This window comes from Monodon monoceros, unplaced genomic scaffold (assembly GCF_005190385.1).
Source record: "Monodon monoceros isolate NGI ecotype Baffin Bay Population unplaced genomic scaffold, NGI_Narwhal_1 Super_Scaffold_11, whole genome shotgun sequence".
Lineage (NCBI taxonomy): Eukaryota > Metazoa > Chordata > Mammalia > Artiodactyla > Monodontidae > Monodon > Monodon monoceros.
This window is the reverse complement of record NW_021703767.1, coordinates 58,382,133-58,400,970: the sequence shown is the minus strand read 5'-3', so window position 1 is coordinate 58,400,970 and position 18,838 is coordinate 58,382,133. Positions and strand designations below refer to the sequence as shown.

Sequence of the window (18,838 nt, the reverse complement as noted above, 5' to 3'; positions counted from 1 at the left end):
ATATATGTGTCCATATGAAATGAAAGAATAAGACAAAGAAATGAAATCGATAATCTGATTGTTTTGTTTTCTTATATGTTAATCAAGAAGGCATAAATGATGGGCAGTATCTTTCAATTTAGCCTCTTGTTAAGATCTCACACTGTGAGCAACTTGGATCCGTAAGAGGTATTTTAATTTACTATTATTTACACCTCCCCAGATGTTTTAAAGCAGCTTAATATTAAAAAGAAATCCATACTGCAAACAAAAGAGAAGACAAAATCAAATTGGAAAGGTGATTCAAACCAACAATTTTAGAAAGGCTTTTTGCTTTGTAAGAAAAGTAGGTTGGGCTAAAGTGCTAAGAGATATATATGTGTGTATGTGTATTTATATGTATGTATAGTTCATTTTTCTGAACTTACTTCTCCTAGTACTCTATACTCTGTACCATATATTTCATGGTTTCTAGTATTATCATTGGTAGAGCACTACCCCCAAATCGGTCTGTTTTTTTCATCTCACCATCACTCTTGGTCCTCTGGTCAACCAAACAAATATTTGTCTCACACACCCTTATTTTCAGTTAACCATGGGTTAATTCTTGACATGAGGAAAGCAGTGAATGAATGAAATGGCATGCCAACACACCTCTTTATTTTGTGGCTGGCTCGCCAGCACAGCTGTGGTAGGCCCAGTGGCAACAGCGTCAGCGTCAGCAGGGAACTGAGTGGAAGGGGAGAGATTCGTGGAATTGCCACATGGCTCATTAATTTCATTTACAATGATATAGCCCTAAAAGGAGGAATTCAGAAGTTAAACACAAGGAAAGCAAGAGCTGAGGCATGCGAGAGTATTAATGCTCCAGTACAATGGAGTTAGCTTAGAGCATCACAGCCAGATATCTGTGGTATTATCAGATGTTTCATTAAGGCAGTCATCAACTATTAAAATGGATTTATGGTGCTTACTCTTGAAAAATGATATTTCAAACATTAAAAGTAAATTTTCAGATAAAATCAAAATGGCTTTATTATAAATAACCCAATACCTTTGATTTACATATCCATCCATATCGGCATTCATTCTGTTGACTGAATAGGTTGTCACTACACAGCATTTAAAATCATCGCAAGCAAAAATAAATATGAGACATAAAATCGACAGTGCAATCACTCTCTAATTCAAGAGCCTTTTCCATAAATCTTTATTTTTAGATTTTCCCTTCTTCTTCTGTTTCCTGACAAATTAGAGAGTGAATAAATGTAGACTAAAGGCTACTGGTTTTTGCACTAAGACGTTTATAAAGCAGTAATTTATTCATAATGGAATCTTGCTTCTAGGTGTCTCAACAAAATGAAAATAAAAAGGACACTGTTCTCTTGTGAGCCTTCCTTAGCAAGAGAAACGTGTATACACATGTGCATACACACACACACACAAATCCCTAAGATGAAGTTGCAGCTTGAGGATGTTTCAATTTAAGGAAGCTTGCCCAACTCCCAACTCTACCCCTAGGGCAGAGAATTTCCAGTTACTTTTAAATTCAATGATTCAGTTCTGGCTTCAGTTTAGAGAAAATACCCATGAATTAAAGTTGATGAGAATCAAAACTCCTGAATTTATATTTGAGGAAAAGGCACTTGTAAATTACCATGGAAAGTAATTGTACAGACCATTCATGATTTTCACCACACCAATAAAACAGTATGAAAAAAAGAATAAAGGGTATAAATTAATCTCTCTCTTTTTTTTTTGCGGTACGCGGGCCTCTCACTGTTGTGGCCTCTCCCGTTGCGGAGCACAGGCTCCGGACGCTCAGGGTCAGCGGCCATGGCTCACAGGCCTAGCCGCTCCACAGCATGTGGGATCTTTCCGGACTGGGGCACAAACCCGTGTCCCCTGCATCGGCTGGCGGACTCTCAACCACTGCGCCACCAGGGAAGCCCAATATCTCTCTTTTAAAAGTAAACTGAGTTAAATTTAACACTTGGGTTCTTCTGTTTGCCCATCAATCCTTTCAAACAGTGGCTCCAGGAAAGGCAAGATATTGCTATGTTGGTGAAGCAAAAATTCCAGGCTGCAAGCAAGGTTTTCACTGAGAATTTATAATTCTGACAAAGTGGAGAAAGCCAGAGTTGACTGTTTATAAATTGGAGGTATCAAAATGCTGCTGAATTCAGTCTTGCACTTCAGAAAGGGGCAATAGATACTATGTAAAGTTTTATAAGATTAAATTGAAGAATGGAAGTTGACAACTAGGTTGTCAAATTTATTTTATCTTTGATAATGAATGACAGTGAAGAGTAACAACTTTGAGTTATTCTTTTGCTAAGTTGATAGTAGAATCTTTCAAAACCAAGGTTGGATTCTTTATATGAGTCATAACCATATATCCTAATTAATTGCTTCAAAAATGTATGTCATTTTCCAAAAGTGGGACTTGTTTAAAAGAGTTGGATATAAATTCATCACTCTTTAAAAAAAGAGACAGAATGAGAGTGAGAGAGAGAGAGAGAAAGAAGGAAAGAGGGAGAGAGAGAAAGAAAGGGAGAGGAAGGAAGGAAGGAAGGAAGGAAGGAAAGAAGGAAGGGAGGGAGGGAGGGAGGGAGGGAGGAAGAAAGGAGAAAACCAAAACATCTTCTGAGCCAAGTCTGCTTGACAGGAAGGAGGACACACAGCCACTCAACAAACAAAAGAGTTGCAGACACACCAATACAGTCAAAAAGGCAAATTGGATTTTGACAACAGGAGGGCTGCAGAGAATAAGAACAACTCTTGAATAGAAAGGGAAAGATTTTATTCTTTTAAGAGGTGAAGTGACCTTAGAGCTTATCTAATGCATTTGGAAGCCACAAGCCCTTCAAACTCAGTATGTCCAGAGTCAAACCGCATTTCCCTCTCAAATCTATTCTTTCCCCAGTCTTCCCTATCTCAGTAACAGCTACTCACCATCAACCTCATTATTCAAACTGGAATAACGGCAGCATTCCTGACAATACCCTTAATTTACTTCATCCCCACATCCAATCTATCAACAAGAACTGTCAACTCTGTCTCCAAAGTATTTCTGCATCCAGCTAATTTTCTCCACCTCTCTTCATTTGTTCAAATCCAAGCCACTGGCACCTCCAGCCTATACTACTGCAATCACCACTATACCGGTTTCCCGGCATCTCCTCTTTATAATCCAGTAGAGCAGCCCAGAGTGAGCTTTAACAAATGGACCTCAAATAATGTCACTTCCCTGCTTAAAATCCCTCAGTGGCTTCCCATCCACTAAAATAAACCAAATTTCTTTAACATGACTCACGAGACCCAGCCCCTGCCCACCTCACTGACAACCTTATTCCACTACACTCCATTCACAACCACTCTTTATGCAGTGAATCTGCCGGATCTGTGTTCTAAATAACGGAGAGAAACTACGAAACTGAATGGTCTAAAAAAGTTTTTTGGAAACATTTCACAAAATGCTTCCGAGGGACATATTATTCACTCCTATTATGTGATGAGCATTTACCTCACACACCTACACACACACACACACACACACACACACACACTACTTTCGATGTAGGAATTCCTAACTCTGCTGTCTTTTTAAAGGGTTTTTTGTTATTATGAAAAATTTTATGCAGAAGCAAGCTTTTTCTTTAGCTTTTTGAAAAAAAATAAAACTACTTTCTTTCTCAGTCAGCGTTTTAATTTTCCAAATTAGAGTTAAAATATTTAACCATTATAGCAACGTAGCTCTGTAAAAAGATATTTGGGAAAGGGTGGCGGTGGGACCTGGGAAAAGATGGATGTTTGGGATAAAGAGAGTGTACAACTTAATGTAAACAGGATTTTCCGACTTAGGGGCAAAAATAGCATAGACAACATTGGGGGGAAAAGGAGATAGAGATGTTTGGGGGCATTTTCACGTTCTAGAAGACAGGAGAAAGAGAAGAAAGTAGGAAAGAGGAGAAACTGAGAAAGGAAAATGGAGGAAGGAAAGAAGAGAATTTAAGACTAGCTTTGGTCTGGATCCTAAATTTTTTGAAACTTCAAGTTAACCCACAATGTCACTGTTAAGCAAAGTATACACACACACACACACACACACACACACACACACACACACAGAGTGAATCTGCATTAGACACAAAGATAATCCCTGAAATTCTCAAAGCACAAATAACAAAAGGCAGGAAAACCATCAAAGCATTGAGTGCTTTCATAAGTCACTTCAGTTAGTGTTTTTCCTAGTCAGCTAATCGCATAAAACTGAGACACATCTCCTGAGTTCTAAGGCGATATGAGTAGACAAGAAAAATCACAGCTTACCTCTTTTAGAGTATTGGGGTTGACAGGAAACCCTTTGCCCCCAGAGAGGCTGGAGTATTTCTTTTCCAAATTACAAAGATTTTCCTTTTCCTGAAGGAACACAAAATCTATTAAACTGAGTCAACCTTGTATTTCCCTGATGACTAACGACTGAGTATTCTTTCATGGGACTTACTGACTCTTCACATAACTTCTCTCGTGAAGTGTTTCAATTCCAGTCTTTTGTCTGTTTTTTAAAAATTTATTTATTGGTTATTTATCTACTATTTTTGCGTTTGTAGGAGTTTTTAATGTATTCTGGATACAAGCCTTCTGTCATTTCCTCTTTAAGAAATCTTTGCTTACTCCAAGGCCATGAAGGTGTACTTGCACACCTGTATTTTCTAGAAACTTTTTCACCTTAATTTTTATGTTTAGGTCTATAATCTGTCTCAAATTAATTTATATGCATGGTGTGAGGATGAATGGTATTGAGATTCATTTTTTTCCATGTTTACCTAGTTGATCCAGCACCACATGCTGGACTTTCCTTTCCCTACTGGATTGTCTTAGAACCTTTATCAAGAATCAATAGACAGTATATGTGTGGGTCTATTTCTGGACTCTGTTCTGTTCCTTTGATCTATATGTCTATTTGTATGCCAGTACCACACCCTCTTAAATACTATGGCATTATAGTAAAACTTGAAGTCAAATAGTATAAATCCTCCAACTTTGTTCTTCTTATTCAAAGTTGTTTCAGCTACTCTATGCCCTTTACATTTTCATATACAGTCGATTCTCATTATCTGCAGTAGTTATGTTCTATGATGTTGCCATGAACACTGAACTAGAGAATATTGAACCGTTGGGTTTCTGGTCACAATATTTTCATCAACTGATTGCTGCATAACTTTGTTTTATGTGTGTCTCTTTTTAAAGACATCTCATTTAATGTACAATGTTGATACATTAACATTAAATTCATAGCCAACAGCACCATAATTCATGCCTGAAAGCTGTTTATCTATCACATGTATTTTCACCATAAGGCACATCACAGCCTTCCTGCCGTTAGGAACACCAGACAATACTTCAGCCCTTGTGAGCCACTTGAAACAGCAAAATCACCAAAAAGCACAAAAATGTGAAAACATGGCACTAAACGGTCCACAAAACGGACACTTGTTTACAGTAAGAGAAATAAAACAAGAAGGCAGAGAAGTGCCCTGTTCACTTTCAGCTGGGAACATGCACGTCCACTGAGTGACTCAAAATTTTCACTGCTCTGTGCCTGTCCATCAATGACTGCATGACAAGCACTAATTTTAGGGTTACCAATGAACTTTAGTGAGCAGATGGATTCACAAATACAGACTGCATGAATAATGAAGATCAACTGCAAATTTTAGCATCAACTTGTCAATTTCTACAAAAAAATCTGTTGGGATTTTTATTGGGCCTTTGCCAGGAAGACCCACATGCAAATAATTGGAGTTCAAAACACCAGAGCAACTGAGCCAAAATGTTTGAGAGCAGTAAAAAAGAGCAGAATATGTTGTACCTATCTGATGAAAAATATGATATTTTTTAAAAGAAGAAAATCAGAAAACATACAGATTTTTCATAGTTTGGATTTTCACACTGTGGAAAAAGCATGAATAAAATGTCTTTGCTTGTTTTCTGTATTCTAGTTAATCATTCAGAGCATCAGCTCATTAATGTGGAGGATTAAATAAAAATGTATATAGAAAATTCTTCCTCAAATTATAATTCACTATTCTTTATTAAAAGGTACTTACTTTGATGGAAGCAACTTTCCCTGAGTTGGAACCTGTGTTTTACTGCAACCAGTGCTGAAAAGGAAATACTTACTCTCTGTAACATCATTATTAAGTTATTCTTTTCTTTCACAAAATGATCTTGTTCTCTCTGAGCCTGCTGGACAATGTGATTAGCTTGCTTTTTCAATGCAGAAATTTTTTCCTGGAGGAAAAAAAAAAACGACCATAGAGATGTACATTAGACATTCAAGGGTTTTCCAGTCTGTCCTGGGAAAGGGAGAAAAAGTGTTATAACCTGAAGCACAGTGACCACATTTCATTGATGGTAGGTAGGCAGTGATTATTACCCAGAGACGATGAGCAGTTTCTTTGAACTGACAAGCTCAAGGCTTTTCTTTACCTAAGGCCAAGTGATTCAAAATCTATTTCAAGAACCTGGAAGTCAACAGGAAATCTTGTGTTAGAATATAAATGAATTTTTGGCATCATTTTGGGAGATGCCTCATGAGAAAAAACAATGGAATTTCTTATTTAAACCGAAAGCTTAAGAAGTCACCTTCTCCATCCTCTCCCTCAACTTTATCAGTTTAGTACAGAGCACAGGGGTGCGATTCTAAATTCTGGAACAGGAGTTGAATTCTGGACTGGACATCCGGGTGCTCAGGGCTGGATGGAGGCGGTCATCTGCATAGCATTCCACGAGGCTGCTTCTAGCAGTAGTAAACTATCAGCCATCTTTGAGAACTAATGGGCAATGGGAACAGAGGAATTCTAAAAGAGACTGTTCGTAGAATTATTCTAAATCCAGTTACTATGATTGCAAAAGCAAGTAATTTAAAACAAATATCTAGATTTCTGATTTTCTCTACCTTGGTTTTCACATTTATATTCATAAATGCATCTACAGCATCAAGCAACAATGAGTATAACAAGTCTCGGTTTATCTAGTTGGGAGCACCATTTGGCATGTAAATGGCAGGCTCCATAATTTGCCAAATGTGACACGTGGTTAAACACACAAAGATATTCAGATATAACAGATAGACAGACAGATGGACACACGCTACAGCTATGTTAATAATCATTATTGTCACATAGCAAGGGGTATATTTTGACTTTTCACATTGAACAACACCTGGCAAAAGTACCTTTCTAGTAACAATGTTCCGTTGATATTCAGCCACTTCACGCAGGAGCTGCTGGGTCAGGTTCTCCTTTTCCTCATCTAGACGGCTCTCACGCTCAAGCTGCTGGAATTCCAGGTCTTCAAAGTGTTTGCTCTCCACATCCAACAGATCAGCATCCTTTGGAGAAAAGGGAATGAAAACAAGACACACCAGAATAGCTGCAGCGTTCTTAATGTGAAGAAAAAATTATTAAAAGCAAAAAGACCAAAATATCTTTCCAGTTACAACACTGACCAGGGTTAGAACATGATAATCCTCTCTCTGGAGTTAAACCCCAGAGCAGTGACTTTACGATGAAATTGAAAGGGACTGGGGTAGGGGTGGGAGGGCAGCATCTATTTCACCACTGGTTTTAGACTGCTCTGTGGTTGTAGGAATTCTTGCTTTAAATCTACCAGGTGGCTTTAAAATGGATCATGAAATATAAAAAGAATTCAATAAATAACCTAAACATTATCTGCAGACCAAAGGTGTGACATAATCTCTTGAGAAAAATTCCTCTTTTCCACAAATTTTCAAATGAAATGAGACTTTAGTATAAAAATTAAATTCAATATTCCAAAGTTGTTGACTATAAAAAAAAAGATTCAAAAGTTGGCATACATGGGCTTCCCTGGTGGCGCACTGGTTGAGAGTCCGCCTGACGATGCAGGGGACACGGGTTCGTGCCCCAGTCCGGGAGGATCCCACATGCCGCGGAGCGGCTGGGCCTGTGAGCCATGGCCGCTGAGCCTGTGCGTCCGGAGCCTGTGCTCCGCAATGGGAGAGGCCACAACGGTGAGAGGCCCGCGTACCGCAAAAAAAAAAAAAAAAAAAGTTGGCATACATAACAGATCAGAGGTCTCTAAGAGGAATATATGTACCTCAAATGGCATACCACAGAAGGCACTGGGATGTGAGGAAGGAATATTAGAGCTTCTTTATATTTTTTTTAGTTTTTCCTCTTCTTTTACAAATTCTCAATAAATGTTCTCTAAAGTACTTTCAAGTAGAGTAGTATATGCACATTATTTTAAAAGAATATATATATTTTGAGCATGTATGCAATACATATAATATATACATTTATAATATAATGTGACCTATATGTATGTATATGTAGGCATGCATGCTCAAATAATTTTTTTTTTTTTTTTTTGCGGTACGCGGGCCTCTCACTGTTGTGGCCTCTCCCATTGCAGAGCGCAAGCTCCAGACGCGCAGGCTCAGCGGCCATGGCTCACGGGCCTAGCCGCTCCACAGCATGTGGGATCTTCCCCAACAGGGGCACGAACCCGTGTCCCCTGCATCGGCAGGTGGACTCTCAACCACTGCGCCACCAGGGAAGCCCTCAAATAATTTTAATGAAGGGAGAAGTCACCAAAAACATTTGAAGATTGGAGTTCTTAAACTGGGCTTCTCTGAATCCCTTAAAATTGTTTACAAAGCTTTTTATTAGAAACAGTAGGAGCCAAAGCATTCATCAAGCACAAAGAATGACTCGAAAGGTTAAGCACTCGAAAGGTTAACTGAAAGGTTAAGATTATTCTAGGAATAATCTTCAGGACATTTAAGAACAAACAGAAATGACAGAAGTCAGATAGTCTAGAAGAGGCGTTCTCCAACCTATGAGATGTCTGAAGACAGGAGTGAATCTGTATCTCAGCAGAGACTGCTGTATGTTGTATGAGTTGTTCTCCCATCTACTTAAAAAACAAAAAAACAAAACCACACACACACACAAAAACCTCCTTATTTTGGGAGCCTTTGACAGAACTGTAAATGTGATATGTATAGAAGATTTTTTAAAAAATATGATTTATAAACAATTAATGACCATAAAAGAAAAAGGCAGCTAGGCTACATGGCTCATAGCACTACATGGGTAAAAGTGCCAGGGCATTTTTTTCAATCGACACATTAAAAAGAGTTGGATAAATAAACATATGATAAATTAGATCTATATCAGTATTTAAACACACCACCCCTTCCCCTGGTTTTTATATAAGTGATAAACTTATATATAAGTCTTCTAATCAAATGGAATATTTTTCTATCTTCTGGAATGAGTTTATTCTGGGGATGATTCACAGAAGGACTATGTGCTACCATGAAATTACAGCCCACACTATAGCAACAAGATTATTATGTCAACACAGACAGTGTATTCTCAAAGCCTAAGAACAGGAAAAACAATTTGAAAAACATATTCATCATTTCTTAAAGCTCCTTTATATTTTAACTGGCCAAATGTAAAGTGGTCTTGGTTTCAAGTAACTGGGTGATATTTCAAGTTTATCAGACATTTCATGCTTGTAACTTCTACAGGAATTAATGAATGTGGACCAAATCTAGTCACTGCTAAAGGAACTGAGACATAACACTAGTGTTATGTCTTGAAACAAAATATCTGTAGTCTTAAAACATCAGTGATACGTTTATTCATACAGGCCTCCCTACTCAAGTTTTTAAGGTTTTTCAATTAAACTTGGTTTGCAGCTAAAGCTTATTGAGATAAAAATTTGAATAGGCTTTTTTTTTTTTTAGTTTATAAAGAATCTTCATTCAAAGTGGGCATATGGCTCACAATATATACACTATGCTAGTCAGTGGCTTACTCCACATCTGGTTAATGTGCAACATATGCTATTTTAACCACATGAAGGTCACAGAGCCATTAATTTATTTGTAGTAAATATTTAAACCACTACATGAAAATAATAGCACACTAGGCAGGAAAGTTGAAAATTAAAGCTTAGCTCAGCACTCAGGTTCCTCTGGTGTAATCAATCATTTGATCAAGTTATCTAAACCATTAAAACGTGTGTACATAAACTTACACTGTGAAAGAAAAACAACTTGGGAGGGGAAAAACTTTTACAAGATTTTAGATAAGAATAAGAATTCAAGAGATGGAATTTGGGGGCAGGAGTAGTTTAATTGACACAGAATAATATATACAGGAAGCTCAAAGTCAAGTGTATGACCAGTTGAGTGAAAATTTTAACTAAACTTCTCCACTAAAAGAACATGACAAATCTCTACTGGCTGGCAAGTTCAAAGGGCAGGCGTGAAAGGAAATAAGGCAGCTGTGCTAAAGAAAATTCAAGAGAATTCCTTTTTTCCTTCCAATAACTTTTGAGAATGTATATGGCAGAAGTTTACATGTACAACTTTATGTTTTCTTTGCCTAGTAGAGGAACAGAAAGAAGAGACTAGACGTGGAGTGGCCAGGAGAGATTACAGGAATAATCTTATGACAGCTCAAGGTCAATTTTGAAAGCAAATTTAAATGGAGCTTAGGGTTTGTTACTATTTCTCCATCTTATGTGCTACAGTCAAACACTGTTTTGCATACTTTTCGAATTTGGAAAAAGACAATGGAAATCATGTAGTACCATCTTCTCATTTTATACATGAGGATATTGAGGCCCACAGAGGTTGAATGACTTGTCCAAGGTTCAAGGATAAACTCATTGTAGAGCTAGTGAGAAAAAAAAAAAGGCTAATTGTAGATATCACTGAACAGAATTGTTTAAAGATCAAGAGACCGAAATCAACCATTCAGCTGAGTAAATACCAAAACACCACAGTGCTATCCTAGCCAGTCCTCTCCAGCAGATGCAAGGCTCAATTTTCTTCAGGGTTTTTTTCTCACACTACTTGTATCCCAGGGAACAAGTCGATTGGTGAGCCCGTTATCAACTACATTAAATCATGGGCCATGAAATAAACATCGGATGAAAACTGTATTCTGCTTTAAAGCAATGATTTAGGGGCCAGAAGCCCAGTCATAAATCCATAGTGCTGCATGCACAAAATCATTCTACAGTTTCGGCTTAAGTATTTGAGACAGGATACAGTTTAAGAAAATGATTTTCTTCCTATTCATTTATTTTCTATTTTGTCTGACTTGCTGCCTAATGAAGTTACTTGTAATAAAATCAACTTTATTGAATCTAGCTTAAATGCCTTGGGGAAAGCTTTGTAATGAAGTGCTATTCTGAAGTGTTCAAAGTCTGAAGGGAAATGAGTTGTGATAAGACAGGAAGTTCCAGTATGAATGGACTTCTCATGAAATAAGTGAACTTTTTACTGATTAAGCCAAAGGACTGGTGAAGAGTTATTTTGGTCATCATCCTTCCCTGGAAAACAGAATTAGTAGTTCTCTTAGTATCAGGTGAACAGAAGCTAGCATGCACCAGTTTTCTCTCCTAAGTAAAGGGGTTTTATGATAAGAATTTTGCACTCTGCTTGGAAAGGAAGAGGAAGGAGTCTTTGCCTTCAGTTAGTGGAATAGGCTGTCTGTATCATTTCCTTTCCTCGTTTGTAGTCAAAATTCTTGGAACATATACAAATTTATGAGTTATCCTATAGAATCTAACAGATTAAGCAAATTAAGTAATTTGTAACTACTTAATTACAAAATTACAAAATCAGTAATTATTCATATCATGCTGACTCCAGGTTATTAATAGAATATACCAATTTTTATTTGAAGCAATATTTATGAAGAATACAAACAATAACTGGATAACTAAAGGAAGGGAAGAACAAAATACATAACCATGCTTCTGATGCTACATAAAGCATTATGGTGACTATGTAAAATCTTTAGCAATAAGGCAAGTTGAAAAACAGTAAACAAATATAAAAAAATCAGTTTTCCAATCTCTTTTGTGAATTGGCATAAACACAAAAAAATTACAAGCTAAAATAATTTTACAAATACTATTCTTTTTCCAATCATTTTTTATCTTAAGACTTTCAGAGCCTTGGGACACTGAGGGACAGGAAGTTTTATCTTCTTATAGCAAATTAAGCTGTACACAATAAAATGAGTAAAGGGGAAGAAACATTTTTGAAACTTTTTTTGATCCAACATTGTAAAAAATTAAAAATATTAGAACCGTTACACTGTCATTTCACCTGTCTGTACTGGGTACTCTTTATTCAACCTGTACAATACACTGAAAAGTTTCAACTGTAATTTTTCATAACCTAGTGATACTCAGAGATATCAAACATATTTGTATTCAAGGTCATCTTAAACATTTTCAGGGGTGTGCTATCTTAACTGACTTTTTCCCAGTTGCCCAAGAAGGTACAGACATAGCAATATGAATAAAACTAGTCTTCTTTCCTACTCATGTGGAAGCATAAGTTGCTATTGACTTAGGACTAATTACTATTAGGCTCCTTTAGAGGTCCAAGACTGTTAACGACTGCCTCTCCAGAGTTACAGTCTATTTAGACTGCTGTTTAGAGCAAATAACGCAGCTGTCAAGTGGCTATGAAATATCAAGTGGCCTTGCTAGTGTCTGCAAAGCTATCCACCTAGGAAGATAAGTATAGAAGTCGTTTCAACACTGCCAACATTAAAGATCGAAGAATAACCTGATAAAGTTCAACTAGAAGATCTATGCTTCATGAAGTTTTAAAAAATATGAAGCTTGTGTGAGAAAATGTTGAATGCCCTGCATCTTGGGTCTTGTTTGATTGTTGTGATCATGCTAATGAGTTCAAGGTCACTAAGAAGAAGAAAGGAAAAGAAAAACAAAATGATGAGTGGTGGTGGGGAGCAAATCAGGGAATAGAAGAATTTGTGGACAGAGTATAAAATCAAGAGGAGGAAAAAAAAAGAAACATTCGAGGGCAAACAGGACTCAAGATGCAGCAGAGAACTGGATGCAGGGAAAGACATCAGCCAATTTAAACGCTACAGTCTTGTTGGTTACATGTCAGTAATAGCTCTCTTTTGTTACAAAAAAGGACTTGGGAGATGTTTTTGCATTATTAATGAGGCAAAGGATTCCAACCAGGAATTTTTCAACTGATTAGCATGGAATATATATGGTCAGCATGCATATTTCTATTTAAAACGTATCTAATGACCAGAATTTATGCAAATTTATGCTATGTGAAGGAGGAAGTCATAGGTAAGTGGAACTTAATTGAAAAAAACAAAAAAACAGAAAACAACTAGCACATTCCTGTTTGCTACTGACCCTCTTCAGTTGTTGTTGCAACTGTTCCCTCATGGACTCAGGACAATTGTCCAGCTGGGTCTTCTGCTCGGAGTAAAGCTCCTGAAGCCTCTCTAGTTTTTCCCTTTCAGCATCAAGCTTTACCTTCTCCTGAAGTTCAGAAATCAGAAAATAGAAGAATAGAGATTACCTTCACACCCCAAGCAGTCGTTAGTGAACATTTCCCAAGGATAACACAAACAAGCAAGCACACACAAACTCCAGACATCCTACGAATGTAGAAACATATCTTGTTAGTGACTAGGATAAGGGGGTATAAGTGGAAGTAAGGACAAGGGGCCCCGTTTCTACATTCTCCAAACCCAGTCCACTCCATCGGGTATTGGCAACGACCCCTGTCCTTCCTTCCTCCCTTCCTTCCTGCCACCACGTTACAAAAGCAGGGGAAGCAACGGTCACATTGGTCAATGGTCAACAAAGAACAAAAGAAATGCCAACCGAATTCCTAAGATAGCCCTGCAAAGAGTCACTCGGCAGGGAACCAGACAAAGGATAGCGGGCGTTTACCTCAAGCACTGTCAGAGTCCAGTTCGCTGAAGGCATGTGTTAAGGAAGCTTTGGCAATTATTGAAATTTTGTTCTCAGGTTAGAGGCACATTAGGTGCACAAGTTGATACCCTGGTCATGTGGAACAGTTCTAGCTCTTTGGCAAACTTCAGAGCTTAAGCAATTAGAAAATCTGCTGCCTGAGAGAGCGTCTAATTCAGACACTGAGAGAGCTAGTAAAAATGCAAGACTGACAAAGCAGCAAGAGGAAGGCATATTAGACAGCTCAGATGCACCAAAGGTGTGACATTTACTGTGGAGATAAGGACTTTCCTACAATGACTGACATAAAAAATAATTGAAACATGGACCATGGAAAAAAAGAAAGGGTCAGAGAATAGAAGAAAGGAGACGATAACACTAAATCCCTCCCAAGTCACACACTCCAAAGTGACCCTGGACATTCTCCAGGGTATAACAGGCAAATACTATAATACAGTATCACACGGTCTTCCAAGGCCACCTCTTAAACTGAGAAACAAAACTTCAATGCGTTTAGTGCCAGTTTTCCCATCTTATGTTCCCTTTACGATACTCTGAACCCTTGAAGTGAATTTCAGACCTAATTCTCTCCTTGTGTAACACTCTCAACCTAAACTGAAGCACTTTAGTGGAATGGAAGCACCACCACCCTTTGACCCCTTCAATAAGCAAAATATTTACCATCACCTGACTTTCTTATGTTCACTACTGATTTGGTAGAAATAAAACTGGCTTCTAAGCATATCACAGAAAAAATTTTTTAAAGGATGAAGATTTGAAGTAGCCCTATAAATTTATACTACTCTCATTTCTTCATCCAAATGGTCATGATTTCCTATGTAAACATATACATAGATTCTTTATAAAAGATGTTCGAGTTTAAGTCTAAAACTATATGACATCAATACTTACACAAGTACACTTGAATCTCCACTTTTGACTTACATTTTAAAATGTCAAGGGCATTTTAGAAATGTATATTTTGATTTAGAAGCACTTTTTTTTTTCTCAAAATGATTACATCTAGAAGCGAGAAAACTGAGAATCCTACTCCATATATCAACCTAAAAATGATTCTACATCTTAGAATTTAGCAGACAGTAACAAAAGTTTCCTAAAAGAGAATTCCCTGGTGGTCCAGCGGTTACAGCTTGGCGCTTTCACTGCCAAAGGCCCAGGTTCAATCCCTCGTCAGGGAATTAGGATCCCACAAGCTATGTGGCCGAACAAAAAAAAAAAAAGGAAAGAAAGAAAGTTTCCTCAGTCTTTACTGTGAAGTGTGCTCACTGTGCACAGCTGCTGTGTAGGAGTGAGAAAAAGTGATGGCATCATTCACAGAATAAAGGATTCTCAAGTGTTACCTCACAGTAAAATTGAATATACTAGTGCCAGTTAGATTTAGTCTTTAGCTTCAGAATTAATAATTTTTTCCCTTAATAAAACCAACAATACAGAACACCTGTTGTCTTTGGCTAAGAAAATGTGTTATTTCCCTTGCATGCAGATCTAAGGTTGCCCTATTACACAGCAAAAGAATTTTGTCCACAAAGAGTTCTATTTCTAGGTGTTGTATCACCAGAATTTGCGGCCATTCTAGTTTCAAACAGAAAGTTAAATAAATAAGAAAACTGTTCATTCCAATCAAATAGCAAAGATGCAAAGCCTTAAAATTTAAAATAATATTTTATAGAAAACACTGATACGATATTTAATAATATGGAAAGGCACTGGCCTAAAACACAGGTCTCAACTTGGAAGAAATAACCAAACTATTCCTCTGATGCTCTCAATTTTTAAATTGCTAATAATAAGCACAAATAAACAACTAATAAAAAGTACCTTACGTTTACATAGTGCCTTCCTTCTGAGGTGCTCAAAACGTTTTGCAATTCCATACAAGGGGGCAGTTAGAACCATTATGCAAGCAGACACCATCAGGACCTTCTGCAGCTTCTCTGTGGTTTATCCGTAATTCTGTGACCACTACCTGGGTCTCAGAGTGACAGCTCAGTGGGGCCGAAGCTAGGGCAAAGGAAGTGAGGGGAAGGATGAAAGAGGGACTAGTGGCAGATGGGCCCGGCCATATACCACACGGGGCCACAGACGTGATATCACTCCTACAAGAGCCAAAAGTAGACCACCTCTGAGCCAGAAAGAAATTAATATACCTCTCTTCTATTTACTGTCCAGGAAGTTTTCAAAGAAAAATTAGCTCTAGGCAAGCAGCTAATTAGAGCTGAAAGGATCACCTTCTACAGCGAAGGTAAAATAGTTGGACAAATTAGATGACATTCCAGGGTTCAGGGATTCTAGCTTTTTACATGTAAAATATGAACACTGGGCGTTATTCTCTTCCCCCCAGATTTAAATTAAAGTCACCTATTCTAACTACTATAGGCATAGCAATATTTTCCAAACATCAAATTGGGAGACAGCACAACATTTTTTTCTTAGGATTCATAAATTTGGTTTCAGGAAATAAATGAATTAAAATGCATTTTTAATATATTTAACAAATTTAACTTTGTGGAAAGAATAAGATTATAAGGAATCGGAACACTCCAGGAAGATCCAGATGTAAAGGGTGTATTTATAAAACAAAGACCAGAACATGACTTCCCTAGAAACACAGACACCTCCATCATTCTCGAATTGACTTGTCCTCTCTTGATGGGCCAGCAAAAATCCAGTTGGGTCACAAGTTCATTGTAAGATTCTGTCTATTTTGCATATTTAAGACTGAGGTTTCTGGGAATTCCCTGGCGGTCCAGTGGTTAGGAATCCACACTTTCACTGCTGAGGAGGGTTCAATCCCTGGTCGGGGAACTAAGATCCCGCAAACTATGTAGCATGGCCAAAAAAGAAAAGAAAAGACTGATGTTCCTAAAGCGTATATAACGCCAAAGGTAAATTTTTCACCAGCAAATGAAAGTAAAAAGCAGTATATAAAATTGGGCCTACATCTACTTCCATGGTGAGTTGTTCATTCACTCAACGAATAAATATTTATAAGGGGAATAGGACAGAGAAACGAGGTAACTTGATCACCGTCCTCATGAAGTGGTTCTTAGCCCTGACCACATTAGAATAAGCTGGGTGAGCTTTTAAGTATACTATTTCCCAGGCCTCCACTTAGAAATCTAGGGGGTATAAGGCTAGGGAACAAGCTTCTTAAAAATCTCTCCAGGTGTTCTTAATGCAATCAGAATCACTGATTTAGCCACCCAGAATAGTGTGAGAGGCAAAGGCAAAATTAATTACAATTTGATTTTTGTAATGAAGACATAGGACATTAATAGAGAATCTACCAAAACTTGAAGACATTTGGCCTTAGCACCTTTCCTTCATAGTATAAAAGTCCTCTCTTACAGGTAACACCCCAAATGTAAAATTTTTACTTTTAGATTAAATGCCTCAAGTAAACCAAAAGAAAAAAAGAACTGTGAGATTCCAATATCAAATATGCTTTCAGAGAGGAATGATTCATTTCACTTTCAGAGGCAGAACGACTTGCTTCTAATCATACAAATGATCAGGAGTGGTTAGAAATTTACCCTAAATAATTTGAACATGTACACAAGAACTGCCAATAATCTTGAATAAACTTAATAATCTAAGGCTTTCTCAGGACCACTGATTTCGCCAGATCCGTGGTTAAAAGACAATAATAAATTTTCTCTTTTTTTTTTTTGAAGAATGCTCCTTTATTCATCTTATGAAGTCTATATAATTTTTTTAACATCTTTATTGGGGTATAATTGCTTTACAATGGTGTGTTAGTTTCTGCTTTATAACAAAGTGAATCAGTTATACATATACATATGTTCCCATATCTCTTCCCTCTTGCGTCTCCCTCCCTCCCACCCTCCCTATCCCACCCCTCCAGGCGGCCACAAAGCACCGAGCTGATCTCCCTGTGCTGTGTGGCTGCTTCCCACCAGCTATCTACCCTATGTTTGGTAGTGTATATATGTCCATGCCTCTCTCTCGCCCTGTCACAGCTCACCCTTCCCCCTCCCCATATCCCCAAGTCCGTTCTCTAGTAGGTCTGTGTCTTTATTTCTGTCTTACCCCTAGGCTCTTCATGACATTTTTTTTCTTAAATTCCATATATATGCGTTAGCATACGGTATTTGTCTTTCTCTTTCTGACTTACTTCACTCTGTATGACAGATTCTAGGTCTATCCACCTCATTACAAATAGCTCAATTTTGTTTCTTTTTATGGCTGAGTAATATAATAATAAATTTTCTTTAAGTTGTATTCTCGAAGGAACGAACTGAAATTTAACTTGCTGGCTCTATCTGAATTCCAATACTACACGAAAAATTTCTGAATACCTATAAAAAATAATTTTACCACATTTAACTAATATTTGGTAAGCAGATGGTTCAAGGTTACCCTGAAAAGATGCATACTTCATTAGTTTATAGGGTTGCCAGATAAAATAGAGGATACACAGTTAAACGTGAATTTAACATGGACAACAAATGATTTTTTTAATGTAAGTATGTCTTAAATAATGCATGGGACATAATTATACCAAAAAGTTATTCTCTTTATTTGAAATTTAAATTTAACCAAGCATCCTATACATTTTTTCCTAATTTGGCAGCCTCATTAGCTTGATAAAGATTTTCTTAAAAATTAAGATACATCTTTGTAATTTCCAAACCGTACAGCATAGACTCCAGCACGCACTAGGTACTCAGGCCATGTTTATTGAAACACTGGGTCAAGTTTGGAATTGATGCAGTGATATGTTAAAATTCACAGTACCTAAGCCATCATTTTTAAGGGTAGCCCATCCAAAGTCCTCTCCAAACACCCTGAGAGTCCCCTTCCTTCCAGTTCCTGAGTCCTGTGGGGTGGTCTGAGAGGCAGGCATCCTCAGAGGTTCAACATTAGGCAATTGTTTTAGACCCAAAATCACTTATCTGAAATTCTTAAGGCCAGATGTGTTCTAGATTTCAGAATATTCTGCATTTGATAGAGGTAACACAGATCATATAGCATATACTGT

General features: G+C 37.4%; 1 protein-coding gene across 9 annotated transcripts in view; it reads right to left on the bottom strand.

Moving 5' to 3' along the window:
* Positions 1-18,838, bottom strand: part of PHLDB2 (pleckstrin homology like domain family B member 2) — a 246,037-nt gene that overhangs the window by 28,146 nt on the left and 199,053 nt on the right. For 5 of the 9 annotated variants that reach the window (XM_029215012.1, XM_029215008.1, XM_029215011.1 and 2 more), the window contains 5 exons: positions 13,249-13,377; positions 7,223-7,378; positions 6,166-6,276; positions 4,312-4,401; positions 634-777 (listed from right to left, as the gene is read on the bottom strand). In XM_029215012.1, coding sequence (XP_029070845.1) covers positions 634-777; positions 4,312-4,401; positions 6,166-6,276; positions 7,223-7,378; positions 13,249-13,377 — 630 coding nt within the window. The remainder of the gene's footprint in view (positions 1-633; positions 778-4,311; positions 4,402-6,165; positions 6,277-7,222; positions 7,379-13,248; positions 13,378-18,838) is intronic. The other 4 variants (XM_029215017.1, XM_029215015.1, XM_029215014.1 and 1 more) reach the window with 3 other exon arrangements.